The sequence below is a fragment of the Paramisgurnus dabryanus genome, chromosome 4 (assembly GCF_030506205.2).
Source record: "Paramisgurnus dabryanus chromosome 4, PD_genome_1.1, whole genome shotgun sequence".
NCBI classification, from domain to species: domain Eukaryota; kingdom Metazoa; phylum Chordata; class Actinopteri; order Cypriniformes; family Cobitidae; genus Paramisgurnus; species Paramisgurnus dabryanus.
The window spans coordinates 17,689,390-17,715,622 of record NC_133340.1 but is presented as its reverse complement, the minus strand read 5'-3'; the positions used below and the strand labels follow the sequence as shown (position 1 = coordinate 17,715,622).

Below are 26,233 nucleotides of genomic sequence, written 5' to 3'. Positions count from 1 at the left end.
TTCATGGGTCCCTGCCTGATTTAAGGCAAGCACAATAGTTCCAGTCCCCAAGCAATCAAATGCCATTCATCTATATGATTACAGACCGGTGGCACTCACCTCCATTCCTGCTAAGTGCTTTGAGAGGTTGGTCACCACTTACATCAAGAGTTCCACACCACTGTCACTTGACCCAAACCAATTTGCATATATATGGAACCGGTCAACTAAGGATGCCATCGCTATCGTACTACACATGCTATTAGAACATCTCAAGCACAAGAACACCTACGCGACTCCGTGAGACTCCTCTTTGTCAACTTTAGCTCGGCCTTTTATTCAATCAGGCCATTTAAACTCCGACTTTCTGACAGACCGAACACAGAGTGTTAGAGTAGGCAAGCATTTGTCCTCCACCCTTTTACTTAACATCGGGACCCCTGAGGGTTGTGTGCTTTGCCCGGGGGGGGGGGGGGGGGCACTCTGCTACTTTCCGTTCCAATCTTATTGTTAAATTTACAGACGACACAACAGTGCTCGTACTCATCAACAACAACGAGGAGGATTACAGGACTGAAGTGCAACACCTAGCATCATGGTGTGTTAATAATAAACTGTTTTGGAATATCAAAAAGACCAAGGAGATAATAGTGGACTTTCGAAAGAGCAGACCCAATTACTCTCCTCTCTCTATTGACAATGGAGTGGTAGAGAGGGTGCCTCATTTCAAATTTTTAGGAGTATAAGTGACCGAGGAGCTGTATTGGGGAACTAACACTGTTGCAGTGATAGGGAAGGCCCAAAAGCGCCTCTACTACCTGAGGTAGATGAGGAACGCAAGGATTCCAAGACAGCTGATGGTCAACTTTTACAATTGTGCCATCAGCAGTGTGTTGACATATGGTTTCTTGGTGTGGTATTCCAGCTGCACCACGGCCCATCAGCAAGCACTCCAACGAGTGGTAAAACAGCGGGCAGAATCATTGGGATCACTCTCCCAGAGATCAGTACCATGTTTGATACTCGCTGTCTGAAGAGAGTACACAACATTTTGCAGGACCAGCATCAGCCAGCCCACAATCTGTTTCATTTACTGTCCTCAGGGAGAAGGAAGAGGTCTATTGGTGCCAGTAAAGCCAGACTGACTAACAGCCTGTAACCTTATGCAGTGAGGCTGCTTAATGGGTGACCTCCTCCCCAGTTGGTCTTTGCATTTATAGTTATATTTTCTTTTTGGTCCTGGTGTTAGTGCACTTTTATCCCGGAGAACCCAAGAACCCTTCTCTTAGTATTAATTAACATTCTCCAAATTTGACCAGTGGGTTCTTCAGGGTTAATATACCATGAACTGTTGTTGTATGCTCCTACGTACTTTCATTGCTGTTCTTTGAATTACAATAAAGTAAAATTGAATTGAATTTTTAAAAACAAAGAAACTCAAAATAACCAGACAGTAACAGTTCTACATAATTCATTAAATGTAAATGGAGAGACCGACTCCGTTATTGAAGCAGGTGCTGGACATGGCATCACTGTTGTTGGGAGGGGCTCCATCTCGTGACTGTGACACCCCATGAAGAGTTTTGACTACTTTAGTTATTTCTGTGAACACAAATCTTAATGCTACAGTACGGTATGTTAATGAGAATTGTTTGTTTCTAATTTTATATATGTAATAAATTCAACAGTATGGACAGGACCATTATACACCCAGTTAATACCTGTCTTAAATGGATTCTTAATCTCAAGGCTCCGATTCTGTGTTTCATGCACAGCGCATGCGTGCACTACGGCTCTGCGATCAGTAAGCCCTTATCAATCTAAAATCACAGTTTGAGTTGTTTATAGTGTGCATTTAAAAAACCAACACTCGTCAAGCACAGTCATTCAAAATATTGTTTATTATCATGAAAATACCTGAAACTATTTAAAGAACAGCAATATTAATATGCTTCTAGACATTTGAATAGTGTTTGTAATGTTACTACTTCTGTGGCACAAATAGAGTTTCTGCGCCTCCTGGCTTTTGGATGTGGCGGCATTTCAACGTAATTCATTTAAATTCATTCATTGAGAAAATGCGCATTTGCACGATTAATTGTCCCAGCCCTAAATTTTATAGATTTAATAATTTCACCAGTATGGGCAGTAATATTTCGGCTATATATATCAGATACTGTCATTCCTAAATAAAAAAAGAATATGATTTTTTTGCTCATATTGCCCTAGTATATAATACTTGGTGTATATAGTAAAAAACTGTTGTTGCTTGTTATGTAAATGATGGCAAAACGTTGCATTTTATTATTTTAAACACTTATAAAACATTATTTCTAAATGTTTGGTAAAAATGTTGCTGTAGAAACCACAATTGACTTATTAGACTATGTTATTAGACTAGATTATGTTTTGTTTCATTTAAAGTCATTTAAAGTGATCAGGCTTTGTCTTATTTTGCCCCTTGACTTTTAGCTTGCTAGTTTTTCCCTGGATGCATTAACGTTATGTTTATAAAACACATTTGTTATGGTAATGTAAAGTTAATAGTGAAATTCTGTGGTGGTTGGTACATAATGGTAAAGATCATCATCAAATTAATTGATTTCTCACTCATCAAAAGTTTATTTTCTGTCAATTCTCACAGCAGTTTGTTATTAAGGATTTGGTAACACTTTACAATAAGGTTCATTAGTTAATGTATTACCTTACATGAACAAACCATGAGCAATACATTTGTTGTAGTATTTATTAATCTTTGAAATAAAGCTTTTAATTGTTTGTTTATGTTAGTTCACAGTGCTTTAACTAAAGTTAACAAGATTGTAATAAAGTATTAGTAATTGTTGAAATTAACATTAACAAAGATTAATAAATGCTGTATACGTGCAGTTCATTATTAGTTCATGTTAACTAATGTAGTTAACTAATATAGATGACAAACTGCTGTAAGTGCTGGATCTTATTTTGCCAAAAAAGAAACTTGTGATGAGTGACTGAATCAATTTATTAGATGATGATCATTTACTTTACATTAACACAACAAATGTGTTTCATACACACAAAGTTAATGCAACTGGGGAAAAACTAGCAAGTAAAATTACACAGGTCAAAAGTCCAGTCCTAAAACAAAGACTGATCACCATAATGGTGACTTTAAATGAAAACATCAACATCTGAAAATATTAAGTCAATTGTGTTTTATACAACAATATTTTTAGAGAACATTTATAACGGTTTTAAAATAATAAAATTTAATATTTCGTTATCATTTACATAAGAAAAAATATAAATCTAGAAAACAGTTGTTTTAAATGTGTGAACATTAAAACATGACGTCGTCTCAACATTCGAAAATTGTAGAATGTAACATTCCTCTAATGTTCAGACAACCCAGAAATGTTCTTAGAAAGCTTAAAAAACTGGACACTTTTCATGTTGCCAGAACATTTTTGGGAACGTTGGGAACTTTCAAGGAAACGTTCTTAGAACTTTTCTCTGTTAGCTGGGTTCTTATCCCTCCTTAACCAAAGTAAAGCAGCTGTTAGTAAAAAAATACCTCTCTTCTGAAAAAAGAAATGCCAAAAAGAGAAAAACTCTGTTACGTGCGAAAATCACAGAGGTACAAGTGTTTACTTATGGGGCTTTTCCATTGCAAAGTCCCCCCCCTGTGTGGATTAGGTCTGCTTACTTTTGGGAGCTTTTCAACTGAGTGCAGTACGTAGTACCCGATACTTTTTATAGTACCACTTCAGTTGGGGTTCCAAGCGACCTGAGCTGATACCAAAACATGCCGCGAAAACACTGCAGAACACTGATTGGTCTGAGAGCAGTCCCTACTAGCGTCATCATCACTATAATATAAAAGATTAGCTTTACCTTCGTGCTAGCTTGTGCCGTCTCGAGCAAACATGTTGTCATCTGTGCTCTGCTATAAGTTCCCAAAAACAGAGGTAGTGATAAACGCGATGTGCAAGCATCTATTTGTGGTGGCCAATTTTAATTTTGTGGCAGACTGAGAAATAAATAAATGTAAGGGAATGTACAACGACACTCTCACTTGTATGATGTCACAGCAGTAGGCAGCGCAAATATAACGACACGCCTATAATCCCTCGCACTGCGAAGTGTAACTGGCGAATGATGTATTCCTGTGGGCAGGGTTTAGTCAAAAAACTGTTCTAGTAACGTCATTAAAGCGGGAAGTAGAGGGCTGTAGACAAAACCGGCCGTTCGCAACATTACACACTAACTAGGGTTTAAAAAAATGGGAGCAGAAAAAACTTGACCTTTAATGATCATCCAGCCCTATCCGAAAGCCTGCATTTAGTATGGCATCGTCCCCATAAACTCAGCATCATATTTGCTTAAGGTGGAGGAGCAGATAGTCCTCTGGAGGATCCATTTTCTTTTTGTGGTCCATCACTGTATGTCCGTATGTATATAGCTTGTGGTTTTGTTCACAGGGGTGCAATCAGGGGTGAAAAAGGAGACAAAGTCTTTTTCAAACATCAGTTTGTTCTTCAGTGTGTTTCTTCTGATGAGTCTTGAAAGGTCCTGCATTAGTGAATCTCTCTCCACAGATCGAGCAGACGTAAGGTTTCTCTCCAGTATGAAGTCTCTGATGGGCTTTTAAGTGACCTGACTGAGCAAACGTCTTCTCACAATGAGAGCATTTGTAAGGTTTTTCACCTGTATGAGTTCTCTGATGACAGTTCAAAGAAGCTTGATCAAAGAAGCTCTTACCACACTGATAGCAGACGTAAGGTTTTTCTCCAGTATGAACTCTCTGATGGGAATTTAAGTTACCTAAATGAGTAAACATCTTTTCACACTTAGAGCATTTGTAAGGTTTTTCACCTGTATGAGTTCTTTGGTGTGTCAATAAAGTGGAACGTTCACTGAAACTCTTGGCACAAACACTACAGACGTAAGGTTTCTTTCCAGTGTAAGATCTCTGATGGACTATCAGCTGAGATTTCTGACCGAAACTTTTATCACAGTGTGAACATTGATAGCGTTTCTCTTGAGTGTGAATATTCTGGTGTGATTTTAATGTACTTGCTTGCCTAAATGTTTTTCCACATTCACTGCACTGATACGGCCTCTCTTTGGTGTGTAAAATCACATGTGCCTTCAGATGAGGTTTGTGTCTGAATCTCATCTCACAGTGAGGACACTCATGTGGTTTTTCTCCTTTGTGAATTCTCTGATGAATATTAAGATTATGTTTGGTGGTGAAGTGTTTGCCACATTCAGTGCAGTGGAAAGGCTTTTCATGACTGTGTTTCCTCATGTCGACGTTTATTTTAGTTGTTGTTGTTGTGGTAGAAAAATCCTTTAAACCCTGCTGACAGTGAAAGCACTTCTTTTCTTTGTACTCTTCTGAATGAAGTTTCTTCTCTTGTAAGGTAGTAAAGCTGATTTTACAACTCCTGCAGGTGAAGAGTTTCTGTTCTGTATGTTTTCTCTCTAAATGTCTCTGGGAGCTCAATGTCTCTTCACCTGTGATGCAGGAAAGAGTTTGTGCTGTCCATCGCTCTTTAGATGTTGTGGACATTATTTCTCCATCAAAACTTGAATCACTATTCTTATCTGAAAGAAACACAACAATATTAGAACATTAGGTGTCATCATTGTACAGTTACACGTTTGTTGTACCCAAGTTTAAAGGATCCATGTCATACAGTGTGTTAAGGTGCAAAAATCGTGCAGTGTATCCCGGGCTTTTCCGGTTTTTATAAGTTGGGTAAGATTGCCATAAAAACTTGTTATTGGTATGGAAGCCTTTTTTTTTTTTTAAAAAGTCGCCATGAAAATACAATGAAAAACATTTTTTCAATATTTTTTACAAATGACTTACCTGTGAGCTTCATTATTAAAAAATATATATATATGTGCCCTCAAAACAATCTCGCTGTATTTCCGGTTATATTTTATGGCAGGTGTGTGGGGTCCGGGAGAAGATCGCTGCGATTAGCAATTAGCAACATTTTTTTGAGATTCATACTCTGATTCTTGATGTTTGTGTGTCTACATTATACAGAAGTTAACTTTTAGGTGTCTCTGTTTCAAAATTCTTCAGAATGAAAAACTGATATGAGTGCTGGATCTCATAGTGTAATATATTATTGACAGAAAATATACGTCTGATAAGTGTCCAGACACTAAATTAATAAATTGATTAATATAGTTATTTAATTTATACATTTAGTTATTTAATTTATACATTTAAATTTAATTTTTAAATTGATTTAAAATTATACTTATTAAAATTAGGGATGTTAACAATTAATCGATCTTCAATTAATTATTGATAATAATTAAATCTATAAAACTTAACGATAGTCGAATAAGCAACGTCATGCACGCGTGTGGGGCCCCTGCGCAATACGCATACAGCCAGAGAAAAAATGAAGCGAGCGCGCAGAAGTTAAACTAGCAATGATCACAACATTGTCGATGCCAAGCACACACCTGGGATTTTAAACCATCACGTTATGCCCAGCTGATACCTGACCAACGATCACCGGCAGAACCGCTTAATCTCCGCTAAATCTCCATTTCCGTTCTCCCAAGGGTTTTTCCCTCCTAGGACTTATTTTTCCTCGGATAAAAGCCCGGGGTTTTTTTTTCTCCTAGGGGGTTTTTCACCCCGGGGAGGCAGCCTTTTTGGGCTTTACCTAGCTTCCTCTTCTATACGTTGCTTTAGTAATACGTGCAATTATAATATTGAGTCATAGCCGCAGCAAATTTAACTGCTCATGCTATCATGTATTCTGTTGTGCTATCTGTCCTTTTCTGTGCTTTTCACTGTTTCTATTTATGTAAAGCTGCTTTGAAACAATTGACTTTTGTGAAAAGCGCTATATAAATAAAATTGAATTGAAAAATTGAATTGAATGGGAGACAAACTGGCTGTGAATGCAACAAAATGGCATCTGAAGTGGGTCTGATAGGTTCGATACAGAAAATGCGAATACGGTTAGCCTACTTAAAGCAAAGACCCTCTTTAGACCCTCATTAAACCACATTAAACCATACATGTGTTTATAACCAGGGTACCTTTAAGCAATCGCTCTTTCCTTCTCTTAACCTACAATTGTTAAAATTTCACCATGTCATGGGTTTTCACAGATCGCATAACTTATGGAGAACTTTTGTGTCTTTTTTAAAAGCCAACATGCCTCAAAAATGTCAATCTCTTTTTAGATTTTGGTCCTTCACTTCTTGTCTTTTAGTTTGTGACTCTCTTTTATAAAACAATGACAGTTATGAATAAAAATACATCAATAATCGAGGGGACATACCTGACAGAATACAATCATGAGCATCGTTATGTTTGTCTTCATATTCATCTGCTATAGGTTCAGTTTTTACTTCTGTATGTTCAGTTTTTACTTCTTTATGTTCAGTTTTAACTTTTGTCAGTTCAGTTTTTACTTCTGTAGGTTCAGGTTCAGTTTTGATCTTCATCATGAGGTTTCTGCAGTCGATGGGTTTGACTGAAGACATCTTGAGTTTGGTCTGCAGGATCTGCTGCTGTTCTCCAGCGTTCCAGACAGAATCCAGAGACTCTGTGGAGGTTTGATCAGTAGATTCCTCATCCTGTAAGCCCTGATCAGTTCCTGATTTACAGCACATCACATCCATCTCATCATCAACACTAAAATACACAGAGACAAGACTCTGTTTACACTCAATAAAACACTCAAGAGAGAAAAACACTGAGGATACACAAACACATCACACGCGAGCTCTTTCTTTCTTTCTTTAGTGGGTTTATCTGCGGACTAAAGAGCTGCAGAGCGCCTCCTGCTGTACTGGAGTGTGACAAGGATAATCTGCATGATGCTGGCTGAATCCGAAACCGCACACTGCCATACTATATAGCAGGCAAAAGCACTGCAGTAGGCGAATGAATAGTATGTCCGAAACCTAGGCGAGAGTTACCGGGATTTTGAACTGTTTCACGCGAAATTCAGAGGCACGTGTACTTTAGTATCGTCCGAAACCGCCTTATATAGTATGGGAAACAGTACGTGAACAGAGTAGTAAAGGTGTGAACCCATTTCTTTTATAATGAAATTGTCTGAGCAGGGGCGTCATGCACCATTTTTTAAGGGGGCACAGTGTGCACAGCTCACAGAAATTTGTGCATACACAGACATCAAACGAAACAATATAGAGCTTTCAGTCTTTTCCATGGCACTTACATTTCTGACAATCTGAACACCCCTGCATTCATGCAAAAACCTCCAAAATAAAAGTGTTGACTAACTTTCATATCAAATACTATTCAATCGTAATAATGGCATATTGATATCATATTTAAATCTGAAACGGCAGGTTTTATTTATTTAAATTTTAATAAATTACTTGTTTAATTGTATCATTAATGCATTTTGCACAACAACTGCATTATCCTATCAAATGTAATTAGTATCCATAAAGTATATAAACAACGAAAATGACATAAGCTATAGACGTGATAGACTTTAATGTTCAATGATGATTAAAAAAAATGTAGATAAAATTATTAGAGGAACGCATTATTACATCAAATTTTGCCTGTGAGCATGTGTCCTTCCGTGCCCCTGTGAACTGGGCAACTTTGGCGTTGTACCAAGATGAATCTAGAAATCTACAAATATAACGTCGAGACTGTTACATTTTAAACCGTACTGGGCTTTGGAAATGTTGTGAGCGTTTATTACACGTTTTAATTCCTCAGATAGCAAATTGCAGTAGCAACAGCAAAGACCCCTTGACGAAAATGACGTCTGCGACTGTGCTGTCTGCAGCGCCTGCCGCCAGAAAATGTAATGTAACATGATCAAAACGACGAAAATCTCAGAAAATGACAAGGATGCAATACAGAATTGATAATATTGTGCATATTAAACAGATTAAAAGTCAAATAACAGATTAATGGACGCTTCTTTGATTTTGAGGTTGCATGCAAAAGCATTGTGGTTTTGTTATTTATATTCCAGAATTTGGAAAAAGATATGGGTATAGCGTGAGTGACCATTTATCAGTATATTCAATAGAGATGGCTGCAGTAATAACTGCCCTTAGGTGGGTTGAAGAAACTAAACCTCTTAGATCAGTCATATGTACTAACTATAATAAGAAGTTATTATAACCAGATTGAGGTTGGGCTACACAGGCCTTAATTCCACATTATCCTTAATAGATAAAAGTTATGGTATATGCTCTAAATGTAAAGTCTTGGAGGATGTCACCCATGTTTTATATAGCCTAGATGTAAGAAATTTGACCAACTTAGAAATGGAAAGACTCAGATGCATAAAATTACATTCATAATATTTCACAGGAGCAAGGAATGCAGGGACATAAAGAAACAGATATCTCATTATGTATATTACAAATGTAGAAGTAGTAGTTAATTTATTGTCATTCTACTGTATACATGTATACAGGTGAACGAAATTTCGTTTCATACAGATCCGTGTGCAACCACATACAAATATACATAACACCACCTGATACACACAATACATACCAACAATAACCCATACAGTACGGTAAAAACCAAAACAATTGTGCAACTCAACCATATGAAAGTCATTATTATTTAAAGTTATTAAGCTCTTAGTCCTTCAATGGGGGTGGTAAATGGAAAACAGCAATTTATGACAACGGTATGATGACTGGCACCCTGGTGTTTAGGGCTTTGACAGCTGACACAGATGGGAGGGGTCCTTTATGATGGCAGAAGCTCTGTTCACACAGCGTGACGTAAAGATGTCTTGGATGTGTGGTAGAGAGGCCCCTATAATCTTCTCTGCTGTCCTCACTATGTGCTGCAGGGACTTACGTTCGTGTGCTTTACAGTTTCCAAACCACACAGTGATACAGTAGGTCATGATGTTCTCCACAGTTCCTCTGTAGAAGGTTTTGAGGATGGGTGAAGGGAGCCGTGCTCTCTTTAGTCTCCACAGAAAGTGCAGGCGTTGTTGTGCTTTCTTCAATATGGTACCGGTGTTAACAGACCAGATGAGGTCATCAGAAATGTGTAAGCCAAGAAATTTGGTGCTTCTGACTCTCTCCACCTCTGAGCCACCGATAGACAGTGGGCGATGTTCAGATTGCATCCTGCGGAAGTCAACAACCATCTCCTGTATTTTATCCACATTAAGGGATAAGTTGTTGTTTTTACACCAACCCAGCAGTAATTCCACCTCCTCTCTGTATCGTGCTTCGCCGCTGATGAGGCCAACCACTGTTGTGTCATCGGCGAACTTGATAATAAGGTTGAATTCAAACTTGGCTATACAGTCATGAGTGAGTAGTGTGAACAATAATGGGCTGAGAACGCAACCTTGAGGGGCACCTGTGCTCAGTGTGATGGAACCTGATGTTCTATTATTGTATTAATGTAGTAGAATAATTTATGTTAATTATTAATATTAATTAAAAATTAATTACTATTATTTGTATAACCAAAGTTTGATTTTGTTATTGTTTTATGATTTGATGTGTCTTTTGCCAACGTCCATTTTACACACTCCTGTCTAGTTATGCAGTAGATGGCGGTATATATCCTGAAGATATGATCCGCCATTAAAAAGAAGAAGAAGGCGCCCTGCAGCTCTTTAGTCCGCCGATAAAGAAAGAAAGAAAGAAAGAAAGAAAGAGCTCGCGTGTGATGTCGTGTGTGTGTATCCTCTCTCTTGAACATCATGATGATGGAGATCAAAACTGAACCTACAGAAATAAAAACTGAACCTACAGAAATTAAAACTGAACCCACAGCAGATGAATATGAAGACAATCATGATGATGGTCATGATTTTTTTCTCTCAGGTATGTCTTCTTAATTATTAGCGATTGTTTAAAGGTTACCTGGATTATAAATGTAAAACAGAAGATGAGAGTTAAAAACGTTGACAGAAAGCAGGCGGCCGTATTTTCCAGCTAACAATTTTTGGTTCCCAGAACGTTCTGATTACGTTCCCCTGACCTCTATATTGTTATATGCCTATATACAAATAATCCGACTAAAAATGCTAAATTAAAGTACATAACTATATAAATAACAACCTCTACATTGTGATATCCCTGAATGCAAATAATCAGACTAAACATCATGTGTTAAACAGTGTTTATTGTTCAGAGAACATGAACTGGAGCTTATTTTTAATAATAATAAAAAATACCTCAACATCACACATTGTATTTAGATAACATTGTAAAATATATAATGACTTCAAGATATAGAGGACATATATTGACAGATAAATATATTGACTGATAAATAAACACTTTACAGATCTTACCATTGCAGTTAGTCGCCAATCCGTTTTTAGATAACGTTACAATATTAAAAGTTTTTCCCCTATTCTCTTCATTAGCCGTGTCAAATCGACCAGAAATCGTTAAAATATAGTTTTGTTTACGTATATTTAAGTTAACGTTACAAAATGAAGAAAGAGATAAAATGATTTGCTAATGTAGTCTTTGAGGTAAAAAAGACAAATAAAACATTTCATTCACCAGAGCAGTTAGCCGCCTACCTAACGTCTTCGTTTTACATCAATCCAAAGCTTCGAACACCATATTGTCTTCATATAGACTTTAAAATCGATCGAAAACTAATATATATATTTGTTCTGTGATATTTAAGTTACTAAATGACAAAAGAAAGTAAAGAAATCGGTAAAATAGTGTTGGTCTCTGAGGTAAAATTAAATGACCGTGAGTAACGTGAGTTCCCAAGCGCGTTTCGGAGGAACGTAGCAGAGAAGCGCGTGCTGCAGCAGTGGAGCGCGCACATAAGACTTGCGCACTAATAAAGGTATACATGGATTTAAATATGTTTTCACTTAATTTCCTTAAAAAAATAGAATGGATAGCAGGCAGCAGTAGTGAACACACACAGAGCAGTGGGCATTCACTGCGCTGCCTGGCTTTACCGTCCATCATTAAAGTGTATTCGTTATCTCTTAAAAAAACTACAGAACCTTCTGGGAACGTTCTCTACACAAAAATAACCTGCAGGGCTAGGTTATAAATGAAACATAAAAATAACATGCAGGGAACGTTCTGGGAATGTGGGAACGTTCTCTCTAGGTTATTTTAAATATAACCTACCGGGAACGTTCCCAGAACGTTCTTATTTGGTTCCCAAAAATAACCAAATGGGAACCATAAGGAAACGTTATGTGCAGCTGGGTTGGTCTGTATTTCAATAAAAAACAGCATCAGGTCTTCTGTTCAACCCTTTCACAGAGAGTAACATATCAAATGAAGAATTAAACAGAAAACATACCAATTAAAGAAGATCTACCCATTAAGTGTCATACTTAAGGGAAAAACTTAAGGTGCTTTATGCAATCATGATCATGTATATTGGCTACCTTGTTTAAAAAAGGAACAAATATTGAATGTACGTTCAAAAATTTGTTTTACTTGAGAAAACATCTTATATGAAACTTATTTTTTTTACAATAAACTGATGAGTTTAGCATCAAATAGATTTTTGTTACTCTTGCAATAGACAATGAACAATGATGACTATTCACAAAGATTCATTGTTACATCTATGACTTAGATTTTTAAAAATTATGACCCTTTGTAGACCCTGTAGACTGCATATTTGAATATTATACATATATATTTTTTCCCCGGAACCAATCTTTAAACTACACTGTGACCAAAATGTGGAAATATAAAGAAACGGTTATTCCGTCTATCGAGTTATTATGACAATGGAAACAAGTGGTCGAAAAGCCTACATGTCATTCTGGCCTTCAAATCTGTGGCGGAAAAAAGTTCTCCAACAAAGAGGCTTTTATTCACTCCGTTGTTGTTTTCTTTTTTCAAACTTGTGCCGTCGAACTGTTGTATAAAAACAATATTTCTCTCATAATCGTGTGATATAGGTCTATATCAAGCCTGCAGCTGTGATGATCGATATAGAGCGCTATTGGTTCAAAAGCATACAAGTCTTCATAGTTGAGGTATCTCATTAAACAAGTAAATTTAGATCTTTTGTTATAGAATAATAATTTAATGAAAACAGAATTTTGACTGTGTATGTTACCATAATTTGGTTTATTTGATGTGCAATGACCTGTCTCTGGCTCTGTGTGAATATAGAGAAAAATACAGAATCTCGATTCATCTTTCTTTGTGTAAATAAAAGTAAAAAGAGAATTTAATTGTTTCATGTTTCTTTCAGATGTGAAGAGTGAATCATGTTTGGATGGAGAAATAACGTCCTCGACTCTTTCCTGCATCACCGGTGGAGAGACATTGAGCTCACAGAGACATGAAGGAAAACAAAGTCATGAAACCCCTTTTTACTGCACTGAATGTGGCAAATATTACACCACCAAACGAAGTCTTACTGATCATAAGAGACTTCACACAGGAGAAAAACCATACGAGTGTCCTCACTGTGAGATGAGATTCAGCCACAAATCCTATCTGAGGAAGCATGTGCTTATACACACCAATGAGAGACCGTATCAGTGCAGTGAATGTGACAAAGCCTTTACAAATAAAAGTTATTTAAATTTACACCAGAAAACACACACTGGAGAGAAACTCTATCAGTGTTCACACTGTGATAAAGGTTTCGGTTATAAATCTCAGCTGATAGCCCATGAAAGACTTCACACTGGAGAGAAACCTTACGTCTGTAGTGTATGTGCGAAGAGTTTCAGCGAACGTTCCAATTTAGTGACACACCTGAGAACTCATACAGGTGAAAAACCTTACAAATGCTCTCAGTGTGAGAAGACGTTTACTAAGTCAGGTAACTTAAAAATCCATGAGAGAGTTCACACTGGAGAGAAACCTTACCTCTGCTCTCAATGTGGGAAGAGCTTCTCTTCTTCAAGTACTTTGACTCTTCATGCAAGAGTTCACACTGGAGAGAAACCTCATCAATGTGGTGTTTGTGGAAAGAGTTTTAAAAAACCTGCCAATTTAGTGTCACACCAGAGAATTCATACAGGTGATAAACCTTTCAAATGCTCTCAGTGTGAGAAAACGTTTACTGAGTCAGGTTCCTTAAAAGCCCATCAGAGAGTTCATACTGGAGAGAAACCTTACCACTGTGATGTTTGTGATAAGAGTTTTAATCAACATTACAATTTTGTGTCACACCAGAGAATTCATACAGGTGAAAAACCTTACAAATGCTCTCGTTGTGAGAAGACGTTTACTCATTCAAGTTCATTTAAAGCCCATCAGAGAGTTCATACTGGAGAGAAACCTTACGTCTGCTCTCAATGTGGGAAGAGCTTCTCTACTTCAACTAATTTGACTCTTCATCTAAGAGTTCACACTGGAGAAAAACCTTATCACTGCTCAATCTGTGAGAAGAGCTTCACTGGTCTAAGTACTTTTAAAGTTCATGAGAGACTTCACACTGGAGAGAAACCTCATCACTGTAGTGTTTGTGGAAAGAGTTTTAATCAACATGAACATTTAGTGTCACACCAGAGAACTCATACAGGTGAAAAACCCTACAAATGCTCTCATTGTGAGAAGACTTTTACTCATCCAAGTTCCTTTAAAGACCATGAGAGAGTTCATACAGGAGAGAAACCTTACGTCTGCTCGATCTGTGGAGAGAGATTTGCTGCTTCTAGAAGTCTCCAGAATCATCAGAAGAAAAAACATACTGAAGAACAAACTACATTGAAATAATTTTAAAAAAAAAGACACAGGACAATCTCTTTCTCCTAAAAATTGTCAACAGTTAAACATTTTGTTTTTTAAAAAGTTTGATATTAATTATATTACAGTTTTTCTGAATTGCTAAAACACTAAACTCCAATCTCTGAACCAAATTCATAGTGGCCTAAACCCATCTGTCTCATCATGCACTCTTTTAGCAAAATTCTAAACACAAACTTCTCACTAAAACACACATTTCACACTGCAATGCACTTGTTTTATAAATGCTAAACACAGGCAGGCAAAAGTTGAACACAACTACAACACTTTAATCATCAAGTAAACACAACAACTCAAAATTCTACACACTTTTATCTAATGGTATTTTTTACCAATTGTGTGGATTGGAAACAGTCTGAAAGGCAGATGAAGAGTATGAGGAAGAAAAGGACACCAGAGACGATGCAATCGGCAAAATTTGCAGTTGGATTGCTGACTTTTTACAAAATACAAGTGCTGCTTACAGTAATATTGAAAACGTACTATTACTTGCAGTAAAGTATTCACTGAACTAAACTTGTGATTACAGTAATACAGATTTTTTTACAGTATTTGTCAAGTGTGTTGTTATGTACAATAAACATGTATTTTTCTGTAAGCAGATCTCCTGGTTGTTGTGTTTTCCATTTTTTAAGGTAGTGTCTAATGGATGCTCTGTAGTGTTTTATATTATAGACTTATGTGTGTATGATTTGAAAGCTTAGTTTGATTTTGAGTACAAGTGAAATGGTTTTGAAGGAATTGTTTGATTTTGCTAGAAGAGTCAGGGGTTCTGGGAATTTTGTTTAAAATTGGGATTTGTGCTTAAGGTTTTGAGAAAATGAGTGATGGTTTCAAAAAATGTGTTTTAGCAATTCAGAAAAACTGTAATGCATTTCAATAAATTTAATGTTAAAACACTGCTTTAACATTACTGATGAAATTGTGTTTTTTTCTTTCCTTTGTTTGTGAATTGGGGGGGGGGGGGGGTTGAGAGGTAGAGGATAAAAATGTTTGCTATGTGTTATATGACATGTTATTCACTGTATTATTTGATGTGATCTGCAAACTAAAAATATAATAAATATATGGTTAAAAAACAATTCTAGTCTGTAACTTGACAAATGACCATAGTGGCTTTCTGTGTGCATTAAAGGATATTAAATGTTATGCAGTTAAAATCCTTTAATGCATACACAATAAATGAACACTGCTGGCCTGGGTCTATATATGGGGCAGCTGTTTTTTGATTTTTACATCACTGTTGGATTTCAAAGGAAAATTGAAACTATACACTTTGTTGTATTTGGTATACCACCTGTATTTCCCAAAATACCTTGCACATATATGATTTACCAATCCACATCACCCAGCAAATGTACATTTCAATACCACACTGGAAAGTGATTGACTCTTTCTTAAGCCCTATTCGGATGGGATTAGTATCACCTGGTGACCTCTAGTGATTTGTAATAATTGCGGAGGTTGTCTCCGCAAATTCCCCCGCAAATGACCTACCATATTTCGCCGAACACATTAGTCCCGTGCGAATTGGGATCTCTGTAATTTGTTCAGGATTTGGTGATCATATATAATTGTCAAGGCTTTTGTTACCACGTGCGCCTGGTTTATTTCGTTTTTCTCTGTTTCTGTGCCAGCGCCAGAGGATTAGGGACAAGCTAATATAAAACCATCTCGAGAATTTCAAGAAAAAAGTCAGAATATAATTTGGAGATTGAAGTCATTATTTATCAAGAATAAAGTAATACAATTTCAAGAATAAAGTTATTATTTAACAAGAATAAAGTCGTACAATTTCGAGAATGAAGTCATTATTTAATGAGAATAAAGTTGTAAAATCTCGAGAATAAAGTCATTATTTAACGAGAATAAAGTCGTAAAATTTCGAGAATAAAGTCTTTTACCAAGAATAAAGTTGTAATAATTTGATAATAATGTCATATGTTTACTTTAACATGTTTTTTTGGAGCCATTCCTCTTTTCTTCCCATTTCGGTTTTATTTGCACATTTTGATTCAATGGAAAATGGAATATAATTAAATCTAAGTTTGATTATTATTATTTGTGAATTATTTCTGATTGTATGATTACTAATTTTGAATGTTTTGAATTGAAACTTTTATTATATCATCACAATTATGTATTTAGATAAGGAAAGGTGGTGGAGTTCAGTAAGGGGAAGCGGATACAATTATCTGACCGTGTTTCCCTGCAGGGATGTGAATGTATGTTTTCTATTCTATTTTGTTTTCCATCAAAATAAATGTTTAAGATTAATTCAGACTACACGTCAATTGTGCTCTCCCCTCTGAACAGCGACTCACTATATTTGTTCCGCTAAATTTAAGTCAAAAAAGTCATAAAGACACATTAAAGTTATCTGGTTTTGACATTCTGATATTTCATAATTTGAAAGATATTTGTGAACTTTGGAGTGTTCAAATTAAGATCGCATGTGGACATGTGGAGTTTGAAGTTGATAATGGCAGTCCAGTGTTTTGGATGCAAGTTGTTGCAAGTGACATATTCGTGACAAATAACTACATTCTGAAGTTTTTATAATGACTGAGAATGAAAGTACTGAAATTGCAATGGAGAGTTTTAAATCATTCAGTGCTTCGCGCAGAGGGCCTGTACAAGAAAAAATAATGAATGAAAGGCTTTGATGGTTGATCAAAGAGCTTTAAATGAGTTTTATCAAGTGCATGAGTCGGTACAATTGCTTTTTTCTGATGATGTCAAAAAAACAAAAGGATTGACTGGTTGAACTGGAGCTGTGGAAAATAACCAATCCACAGACTTTGATTGAGCCTTTTGATAATGCATCTAATATTTCTAAAAGTTCAAAAGGATCAAGTAAATCTAGAAACAGTGCAATTCTGTCAGCTCGTATAAAAATTGCAGCAGATACAGCAGCTTTACTTGCCCGGGCTAAAGCTCTTAAAAAGAAACAGGCACTCAAGTTTGAAAAAGCTAAGCTGGAATCTAAGATGGAAGCTCTTCAGTTGCAGTCTGAAATAGATGCTGCTAATGCAAAACTAAAAGTGTTGGAAATCTCTGAAGCAAGTGAACTGCATAGTTTTCATTCATCTGTTAATACAATGCTGAAAACCTGGATAAGGCCTTGGAAGAAAAATCGTCTTTATTCATTGATTCTGAAACATCTCCTCTACATAATACGAGGATCAGAAGAGTTCCCAAGCTTACTACTAATTAAACAACAGCTGCAACTACAATCATGACATCACATATTGACCAGCAGCATGATGCAACTACATACACCAACATCGCTGGTGTTGATCTTGGTCCTGTTTTGCAAAGACAAAGCGATTTAGCCAACTTGCTTTGTGACCCAGCAGAAACAAGTTTCACTTGTATTATCTAGAACAGTTCACAGCAGGTGAACCAAAGGGACTTGTTCAAAGTTGTCTGTACATCAGGGATGGGCAAATTCGGTCCTGGAGGGCTGGTGTCCTGCAGACTTTAGCTCCTCACCACAGCTGCCTAAAAGTTTCTAGTATGCCTAGTAAGACCTTAATTGGGTGCGTCAGGTATGTTTAATTATGGTTGGAGCTAAACTCTGCAAGACCTCCAGGACCGAAGTTGCCCGTCCCTGCTGTACAGGAATGCTAGCAGAGATTATGCTGAAGCCAAACGTTTATTAAAGTACCATTTTGGAGATGAATTTAAGATTGCTAGTGCATACATGGAAAAAGCTTTAAAATTGAGTAACATTCGTCCTGACGATGGAAAAGCATTGTACAGGTATGCAATCTACCTCAGAGGATGTTGCAAGATCTGGCTAACATGGCAGAATTGAATTTACCACGAGAAACGTGGAGAGATAAAACGGCATTTTTTGAACGCTCTCAAAGAAGGTCAGACTTTGCTGATTTCATTGAGAAACAAGCCAATATTCTTCTTGATACAGTTTTTGGAGAGATTCCTAAAAGAATTGGACAAAAGTTGTACAGAATGAGTTGTGGATGGGACAAAGAAAATCCTGCAGCCTTTCCACAAAAATGGGACAAGTGGCTAGATGAACTCAAGCTACTTCAAATTTAAGTAAGGCCAATTTCATGAATAAAGATAGCACTCCCCCAAAGAACACAGCATGGGTGCACCGTGAATACCCGGGAAAAACACTCTAGAACCCCATTCACACAGACCTTTGGTCCCAGAAAATACCCGTAAAATTGCCAGACAAGCATCTGTGTGAACACAAACTCGTCCCGTTAATCTTCTGGGATCGTTGCCGGAAAGAGGACCTAGTCAGATATACGGAAAACCCTCTGTGTGAACAAGAAGCCGAAAGAATGCCGTAATGGGCGTGACGTAGTGAGGACACGCGCATCATCACAACAAAAGTTATGGTTCAGCTCCTTAAACGAGAGATAACATGCATATAAACATTCACCACGAGAAATGTTGCAAACTAGATTGAAGCAGTTATCAGGAAATGATAAATGAGACTCATAAACAATGACGCACGTGCCGTAGTGAGGACGCGCGTGTCATGGCATCATGAAGTTGGTTCAACTCTTTAAAATGAGGGATTTACAACATTCACGACGAGAAATATCGGCAAACTGGACTGAAGCAGATATCAGGTAAGTTAGCTCGTTACTTACTGCGTTGAAACGGAGATCATTCAGCAGCATAAAAGAATATTGCGTCACGTGCTCATTTGAGCAATAATACAGGAAAATACCCGCGCGTCATCCTAACAAGATATATCGTTCAGCACCTCAAATTGCGGGTTTTAAATGCATATAAACAATCACGATGAGAAATGTCTGAAAACTGTGTTAAAGCAGAAATCAGAAGCTGAGATCATTCACCAGAATAGAACTGTGCATTCACGCGCTCCTTTGTAGTCTTATCATAAACAAAAATGCACGCGAGTGGTTTCTGGAGAGGGAAATAATAAATAATTTGCAAACTTCAGTCGCTGCGTAGAAGAGAGGACGGGACTTTCAACAGGTCACGTGTCTTCCCGGGACCATCAGATGCCGGCTAATCATGTCAGTGTGAATGAACAAAAAAATCAAATGGTCCCGGAAAATTCCAGGATGCGTGTCCCGTGTATTTTACGGAATGTCTGTGTGAAACGCGCTTATGATTCACAGTGAACTTCCAACGGAGACCACATTTGTTTTTCAATGATCACACCTTCAGGGTGTCATACATCCATATTCTCATTGTCTCAAAGCAAACTGTATATGCTACATTCTACATGCACAAAGAATCTGAAACAGATCTTATTGGTTTTCAATTGAAATGTCACAATGCAAGTGGTTATAATGGTCTCACTCATATGAAAACAGAATTCAACGTTAAAGTGTAAGCAAACTTTACTCAATGTTGAGAGACACCTCCTACCTTAGACATGTTAACCAATCACCCACTGTATGTATATTAGACAACACCCCTGGGTTTACAAGAAGCAATCAGTACATCATTATCACAATGCTTTGTTCTCTGGATATTTAAGGAAAATGGTGAAAGATTCAGGTGGGATTTTCTATATGTAGAAAGGAACCCCCATGATGCTGTGCCTTCGATACAGCATCATATATTTTATTTTGATAAATATGTAACCAGATCTTCATCATTACCAGGTATGCAATGGTTTTTTGTTTGATTATTTCGTATTTGAATTGGAATATACATTTGCATTTGAATTATGTTTTTCCTACCTGGTTAATAAATTGTTATGTTTGCATCCATTTTGATTTGCTTTGTATTATTGACTCTTCTGAGTTACTATAAGGTATTACGATATATCTTTGTTACCACATATCTGGGATCGGGGTTAATACATGCTAATTAAGTTCTACCTCTAACTAAGTTGATGTGCAGTCGTATGGGCTATCAGGGTAGTAGTCATAATTATCTCTGCTATAATTAAGCTGTTATATAGTCAAATGATTTAACAATAAGCGGCTAAAAGGAGCTAGACTGAATTATTATAGTGTTTATTTGAATACAGTTTGAGTTTTGTATTAAGTTGTATATAGACGATTATGGAGAGCTACAAGTACATGGGGACCTTTTTAGCAAGAAAATGCAGGAGCGACTTTGCTAAATTGCTTTAGCCGCAAACTCTAGTATGGTCAAGTTTGTGTTTGAATCCCCGTGCAATGACCGATGTGGACCAATACGACATTGGTAATCGAATACACAATGATATTAGGCAGCAGCCGGAAATAGTTCCCTTACTATCTTTCAATGGCATGGGACTATTTTCGGGCACTGCGTAATATCATTGTGCCTCCTGCAGCCAAGTTACGGCAGCAAAGTCCTTGATTATTATGCCAGAATGAGAGAATAGTCATAGCCATATTGGCCTAGAAAATAGCAACTTAAAATTTTCCGTCTGTCTTAGTACATGCTGTAACTACAGAAGAGTCAAGTTTTAAATAGGAAAAATATTGAAACTCTTTGATTATTTTTTGCAGGATGCTAATGGTCTAATCAGATTCAATGGATTGTGCTAAGCTATGCTAAAAGTGGTAGCGCCAGACCCGGAGATCAGCTGAATGGATTCCAAAACAGTAAGAATCAAATGTTTAACTCTAAGGGAGCTGGAAAATGAGCATATTTTCAAAAAAGTGGAGTGCCTCTTTAAGAATGTTAATGTGAAGCCAGGTTTTGATTTCAGAAATGCATTCATTTAAAACGGAAAGTGAAGTTGAATCAACAGATGAGGCAGTAAAAAAAGGTTTCAATGTCACCTGCATAACTGTGATATTTAAAACCATGTCAATGGATAATATGATGAAGGGGCAGTACATAAACTAGAAAGAGTAATGGACCAAGAACTGAGCCTTGAGGAACACCTTACATAAGTGGGGCAATGGAAGATTTAAAATTGTACATTGAGATGAAGTTTCTTTCGGTGAGATAAAAACAAACTATGAAAGAGCAGAACCAGAGACAGATAAGAACATGTGTAAAACAGTATCAAAAGCAGCGCTCAGAATCAGATCAAGTAAAACAAGGACGGTGAAACAGACAGAGTCAGCAGCTACCAAGATGTCATTAGTGATTTTTGGTAGTATGGTTTCAGTCCAGGGTGAGCACCCCCTGCTGATCCAACTAACACTTTTACCAGCAGCAACCTGGTTTTCCCAAGAGATCTTCACATCCAAATACTGACCAGGCTGAACCCTACTTAGCTTCAGTGGGCAACAGGTCTTGGGCTACAGGGTGATATGGCTGCTGGACATATTAAACTGAGGTGACTACAGCAATTTTAAGTGAGAAGGGGACAGAGCCAGTAGTAAGGGAACAATTATTTAATCAATACATATTTAATGTATTCTACTGTTCAGACATTTGGAGTCTTTTTTGTTGGTTAGGTCGTTTTGAACATGTTTCTTCTGATGAGTCTTAAAAGGTCCTACATTAGCGAATCTCTCTCCACAGATGGAGCATCGGTAAGGTTTCTCTCCAGTGTGAACTCTCAGATGGATTCTCAGGAGAACCGCTTGAGTAAACGTCTTCTCACACAAAGAGCATTTGTAAGGTCTTTCTCCTGTATGAGTTCTCCGGTGTGACACTAAACCGTAATGTTTAGTAAAACTCTTCCCACAAACACTACACGGATAAGGTTTCTCTCCAGTGTGAACTCTCTGATGAACTTTAAAAGTACCTGAACTTGAAAAACTTTTACCACAGTAAGAGCACAGGTAAGGTTTCTCTCCAGTGTGAATCCTCTCGTGACGTATCAGATAAGATTTATGACGGAAACGTTTATCACAATGTGAACATTGATGGAGTTTCTCGGAGTGAATTTTTTGGTGTATCTTTAGACAACCTGAATCCCTAAAGGCTTTGTCACATTGATTGCACTGATACGGTCTCTCATTGGTGTGTAAAAACACATGTTTCTTCCGATAGGCTTTTTGGCTGAAACTCATCTCACAGTGAGGACACTTGTATGGTTTTTCTCCCGTGTGAATTCTCTCATGACCAATAAGAGTATCCCTGGTTCTGAAACGCATGTCACATTTACTGCACTGGAACGGTCTTTCACCACTGTGTGTCATCATGTGAACTTTCAGACTACTAATGGAGAGATAACCTTTACCACACTGCTCACAGTGCTTTTCTCTGTGCATTTTTGAATAATGACGTCTCTGTTCTTGTAAGGTAGTAAAGTTGATCTCACATTTTCTGCAGGTGAAAAGTTTCTGATCTGTGTGTTCATGTTTCTCTAAGCTGAATGTCGGCGTTTCACCACTGTGTGTCCTCATGTGAACTTTCAGTTTAGAAAGGGAGGAATAAACTTCATCACACTGCTCACAATGATACTGCTTCTTCTTCCTCACTCTGTGCACTTTTGAATAATGACGTCTCTGTTCTTGTAAGGTAGGAAAGCTGATCTCACATTTCCTGCAGGTGAAGAGTTTCTGTTCTGTGTGTTTTCTCTCTAAATGTCCCTGTGAGCTCAATGTCTCTCCACCGGTGATGCTGGAAAGAGTTTGTGCTGTCCGTTGCTCTTCTGTTGTTGAAGATGTTATTTCACCATCACTGCATGAATCACTCTTCTCGTCTGAAATAAAACATGATAGATATTGAAATGGACATGATGTACAATTTGTACAAAGAAAAGATACAGAGCATGAGCAACATATATAAACATTTATCATTTTCTTTGAACATGAAATTAATATTAACCTGTTTTTAGCAGCATTCAAAATGTTAAGGCTGTGGCTGGATGCCACAAAAAGCTAATTGAAGGTCATGCTGGTCTTAATGTTTTGAAGAAGCATTTCCATACATAACCAGTGTCAACAAAATTAAAGTGAAATCTCAACATAACACTGACTGTAATGTACGCCCCCAACATTTCTATAGCCGCCCAAGTTCTAGGTCAGCTGGACGTACACAGCATTGTCGTAAGTTTTGCAGGTATTAAGAAGAAACAAGCAAGGACGTAAACGGCAGAACATGGATATAAATGTTATGTTCAGGCACAACCAGATACCAGAGAAATTCAATCTAAAGTTGTTCATTTACTCTGGCCATTTCACCGCGAACAATTTTTTTTAACCTGATACAATATCAAGCAGGCTTCGCTCAGGGTTTGATACTGAAAAAGGGGGCAATATGGCCATTACAACCCCTACAACAAACTGTAAATAGTGTTTTTATAACTGTTGATTTCGGTTTAAATTTAAAGTTTCTTAGTGAGCAATAATTAACCGCGTTGTCGAGATCAAACGCAAGATGCGTCTGTGATAAAGTTAACCTTAGCTATTGTTAAAGGAACAGTATATAGGATTGTGGCCAAAATTAGTATTGCAATCACAAAACTTGTGGCTAAAACTGGTACTGCAATATCACAACTGGTGGCAAATACACAACATGACAACATAAACATCAGTTGAGGGCTTCAACTCCACTTTTTAAATGATAATATCCTGGCCGGACCACTGTCACTGTCAGAGATATAAGTATTTGAAATGAAAATGATTTATTAATTTCTAGTGACATATCAGGGCCATTTTATGATAAATTGAGATATATTTCTTACATACTGTTCCTTTAACTACCAAACTAAATAGCATAGATTGTAAGAAGACCTATTTACTCCGTCAACATGACTCTTTGACATCAGGTTGCCTTCATTGAGAAACAGCTCAAATAACGCGACAGCAGCGTATAAAATCCTTACAGTCATGATATTTCTGTCTTCATCACAGCACAGAATAAAGAAATACATCTATAAGAACGTGTTTGTCATTTAACGTAAGTAAATTAAAACAGTGGACAGTATAAGTCATTGTCATATGGTGACACATTACATTAATTACAATAATGTTGCAGTGCTAAAAAATTATGAATGCTGCTAATTAGTGTTTAAGCTGAATTTCTACCTTTGAAGTTACAGCTAACTTACGTTTTGCATGAGCATACTGAAAAAACGAAATAAAATCCCAATCAGAAACATCTCTTAACAATTGTTTTTGTTCAAAATCTGTACCTTCGTCTGAGACAGGCTTAAACATACAAGTTAAGGTTGAGAGCCTAAACTTTTCATCATTCACGCCACAATTTATTTACTATGAGAGCTGGTGACGTGACCCTCGTTACCTTTCAAATAAGGTAATAACAGATTATTTCCATGCATTCTTGGTCACCTTTAAGATTAAAAATATAAAATATTAATATGAAATTGGAGAGTAAAAAATAATATTCTAAATATTAAAAACATAAATAAATATTATTAATGATAAATTTCAATTTTAAACAGCTCATAGTGATCTCACCTGAGAGTATGTGCCATGTCACGTTTATAATACACCAATAAACACCTCAGATCTAAACACTAGGACTAGATGATGGTTTCTCTGACAGGTCTTATCTTAGTCCCAGACTAAAATGCATGTTTGAGCTGCATTCATTTAAAAACACCTTGCAAATTGTTTTTGCCATATCGCCCAGTTGTAACAGAATTAAAGTCAACATCTGGTTTACAGTGACTTTAAACTTGAGATTTACACTGAAGCACATGACTAAGTAAAAGGAATAGTGGCCTCCCTTAAAACACCATAGTACAATGTTGTGTATATATAGAATGAGAACTCATGCAAAGTGGACTGATATATATTATGCACCAATAAAAGAAAAATAACAGATAAAAGTTCAATAAACAGGAAATAATAACAACAATAACCATGTAAAATTAAAACTTTAAAAGTAAAAATCTCATGGGGGTCCCTGAAATAAATCATTTAGATCAAAAGGGTTCGGCTGACAAAAAGATTGAAAACCCCTGGTGTAAAAGAAGAAGAAACATACCTGAAGGAATAAAATCATCATCAGCGTTGTCATAATTCTCCTCCTCCTCCTCCTCCTCATCATCATCATGATTGTCTTCATCTTCCTCAATGTGATCTTCCTCTTCTGTGGGTTCAGTTTTGATCTCCATCATGAGGTTCGAGCAGTCGGTGACTTTGACTGAACACATCTTGAGTTTGGTCTGCAGGATCTGCTGCTGTTCTCCAGCGTTCCAGACAGAATCCAGAGACTCTGTGGAGGTTTGATCAGTAGATTCCTCATCCTGTAAGCCCTGATTACTGTCACACACTGTAGTGTCCTGAGCGTCTGTGGGCTTTGACTCAGTATAACAGAGTAAAGTCAGACTGAGCTCGGAGTCCTGTGTGGAAGATTCACAACAAACACACACAGAGTAAGATTAGAAATGATTTGATGTTGTCTGATTCAGGTAAAGGATGTTTAAGCTGTACAAACCTCTCTCTTCAGTCCTTCATCTCCTCTTAACCTCAGCTTTGTCTCCAGTAACGCCACCTCTTTCTTCAGCTGAGAGATTTCTGTGATGAAATCATCAATATCCAGCATGGACAGATCAGTTCCTACTGATTTACAGCACATCTCATCCATCATCAACACTAAAATACACAGAGACAAGACTCTGTTTACACTCAATAAAACACTCAAGAGAGAAAAACACTGAGGATACACAAACACATCACACGCGAGCTCTTTCTTTCTTTCTTTAGTGGGT

At 37.1% G+C, this 26,233-nt stretch overlaps 3 protein-coding genes across 4 annotated transcripts in view; 1 reads left to right on the top strand and 2 right to left on the bottom strand.

The window, feature by feature from the left end:
• Positions 1-26,233, bottom strand: part of LOC135750644 (uncharacterized) — a 39,464-nt gene that overhangs the window by 8,317 nt on the left and 4,914 nt on the right. The window lies entirely within an intron of this gene.
• On the bottom strand, positions 1,862-26,233 carry LOC135752287 (uncharacterized). Its single transcript, XM_073814570.1, has 6 exons — positions 25,960-26,233; positions 25,507-25,864; positions 22,022-23,254; positions 9,732-10,273; positions 7,287-7,704; positions 1,862-5,571 (listed from the first exon to the last, which is right to left on the bottom strand). Exons 1-6 carry the CDS (start codon positions 26,110-26,112, stop codon positions 4,481-4,483), a joined length of 3,795 nt encoding a protein of 1,264 aa, XP_073670671.1. The 5' UTR covers positions 26,113-26,233; the 3' UTR covers positions 1,862-4,480.
• LOC135750650 (uncharacterized) lies at positions 9,500-16,666 on the top strand. 2 transcript variants are annotated; one of them, XM_065269609.2, is made up of 3 exons: positions 9,500-10,809; positions 12,888-12,965; positions 13,187-16,666. In XM_065269609.2, exon 3 carries the CDS (start codon positions 13,411-13,413, stop codon positions 14,662-14,664), a length of 1,254 nt encoding a protein of 417 aa, XP_065125681.1. In that variant the 5' UTR covers positions 9,500-10,809; positions 12,888-12,965; positions 13,187-13,410; the 3' UTR covers positions 14,665-16,666. The 2 variants fall into 2 exon arrangements, with proteins under 2 accessions (XP_065125681.1, XP_065125680.1); XM_065269608.2 differs by lacking the exon at positions 12,888-12,965 and having other exon boundaries at positions 9,502-10,809.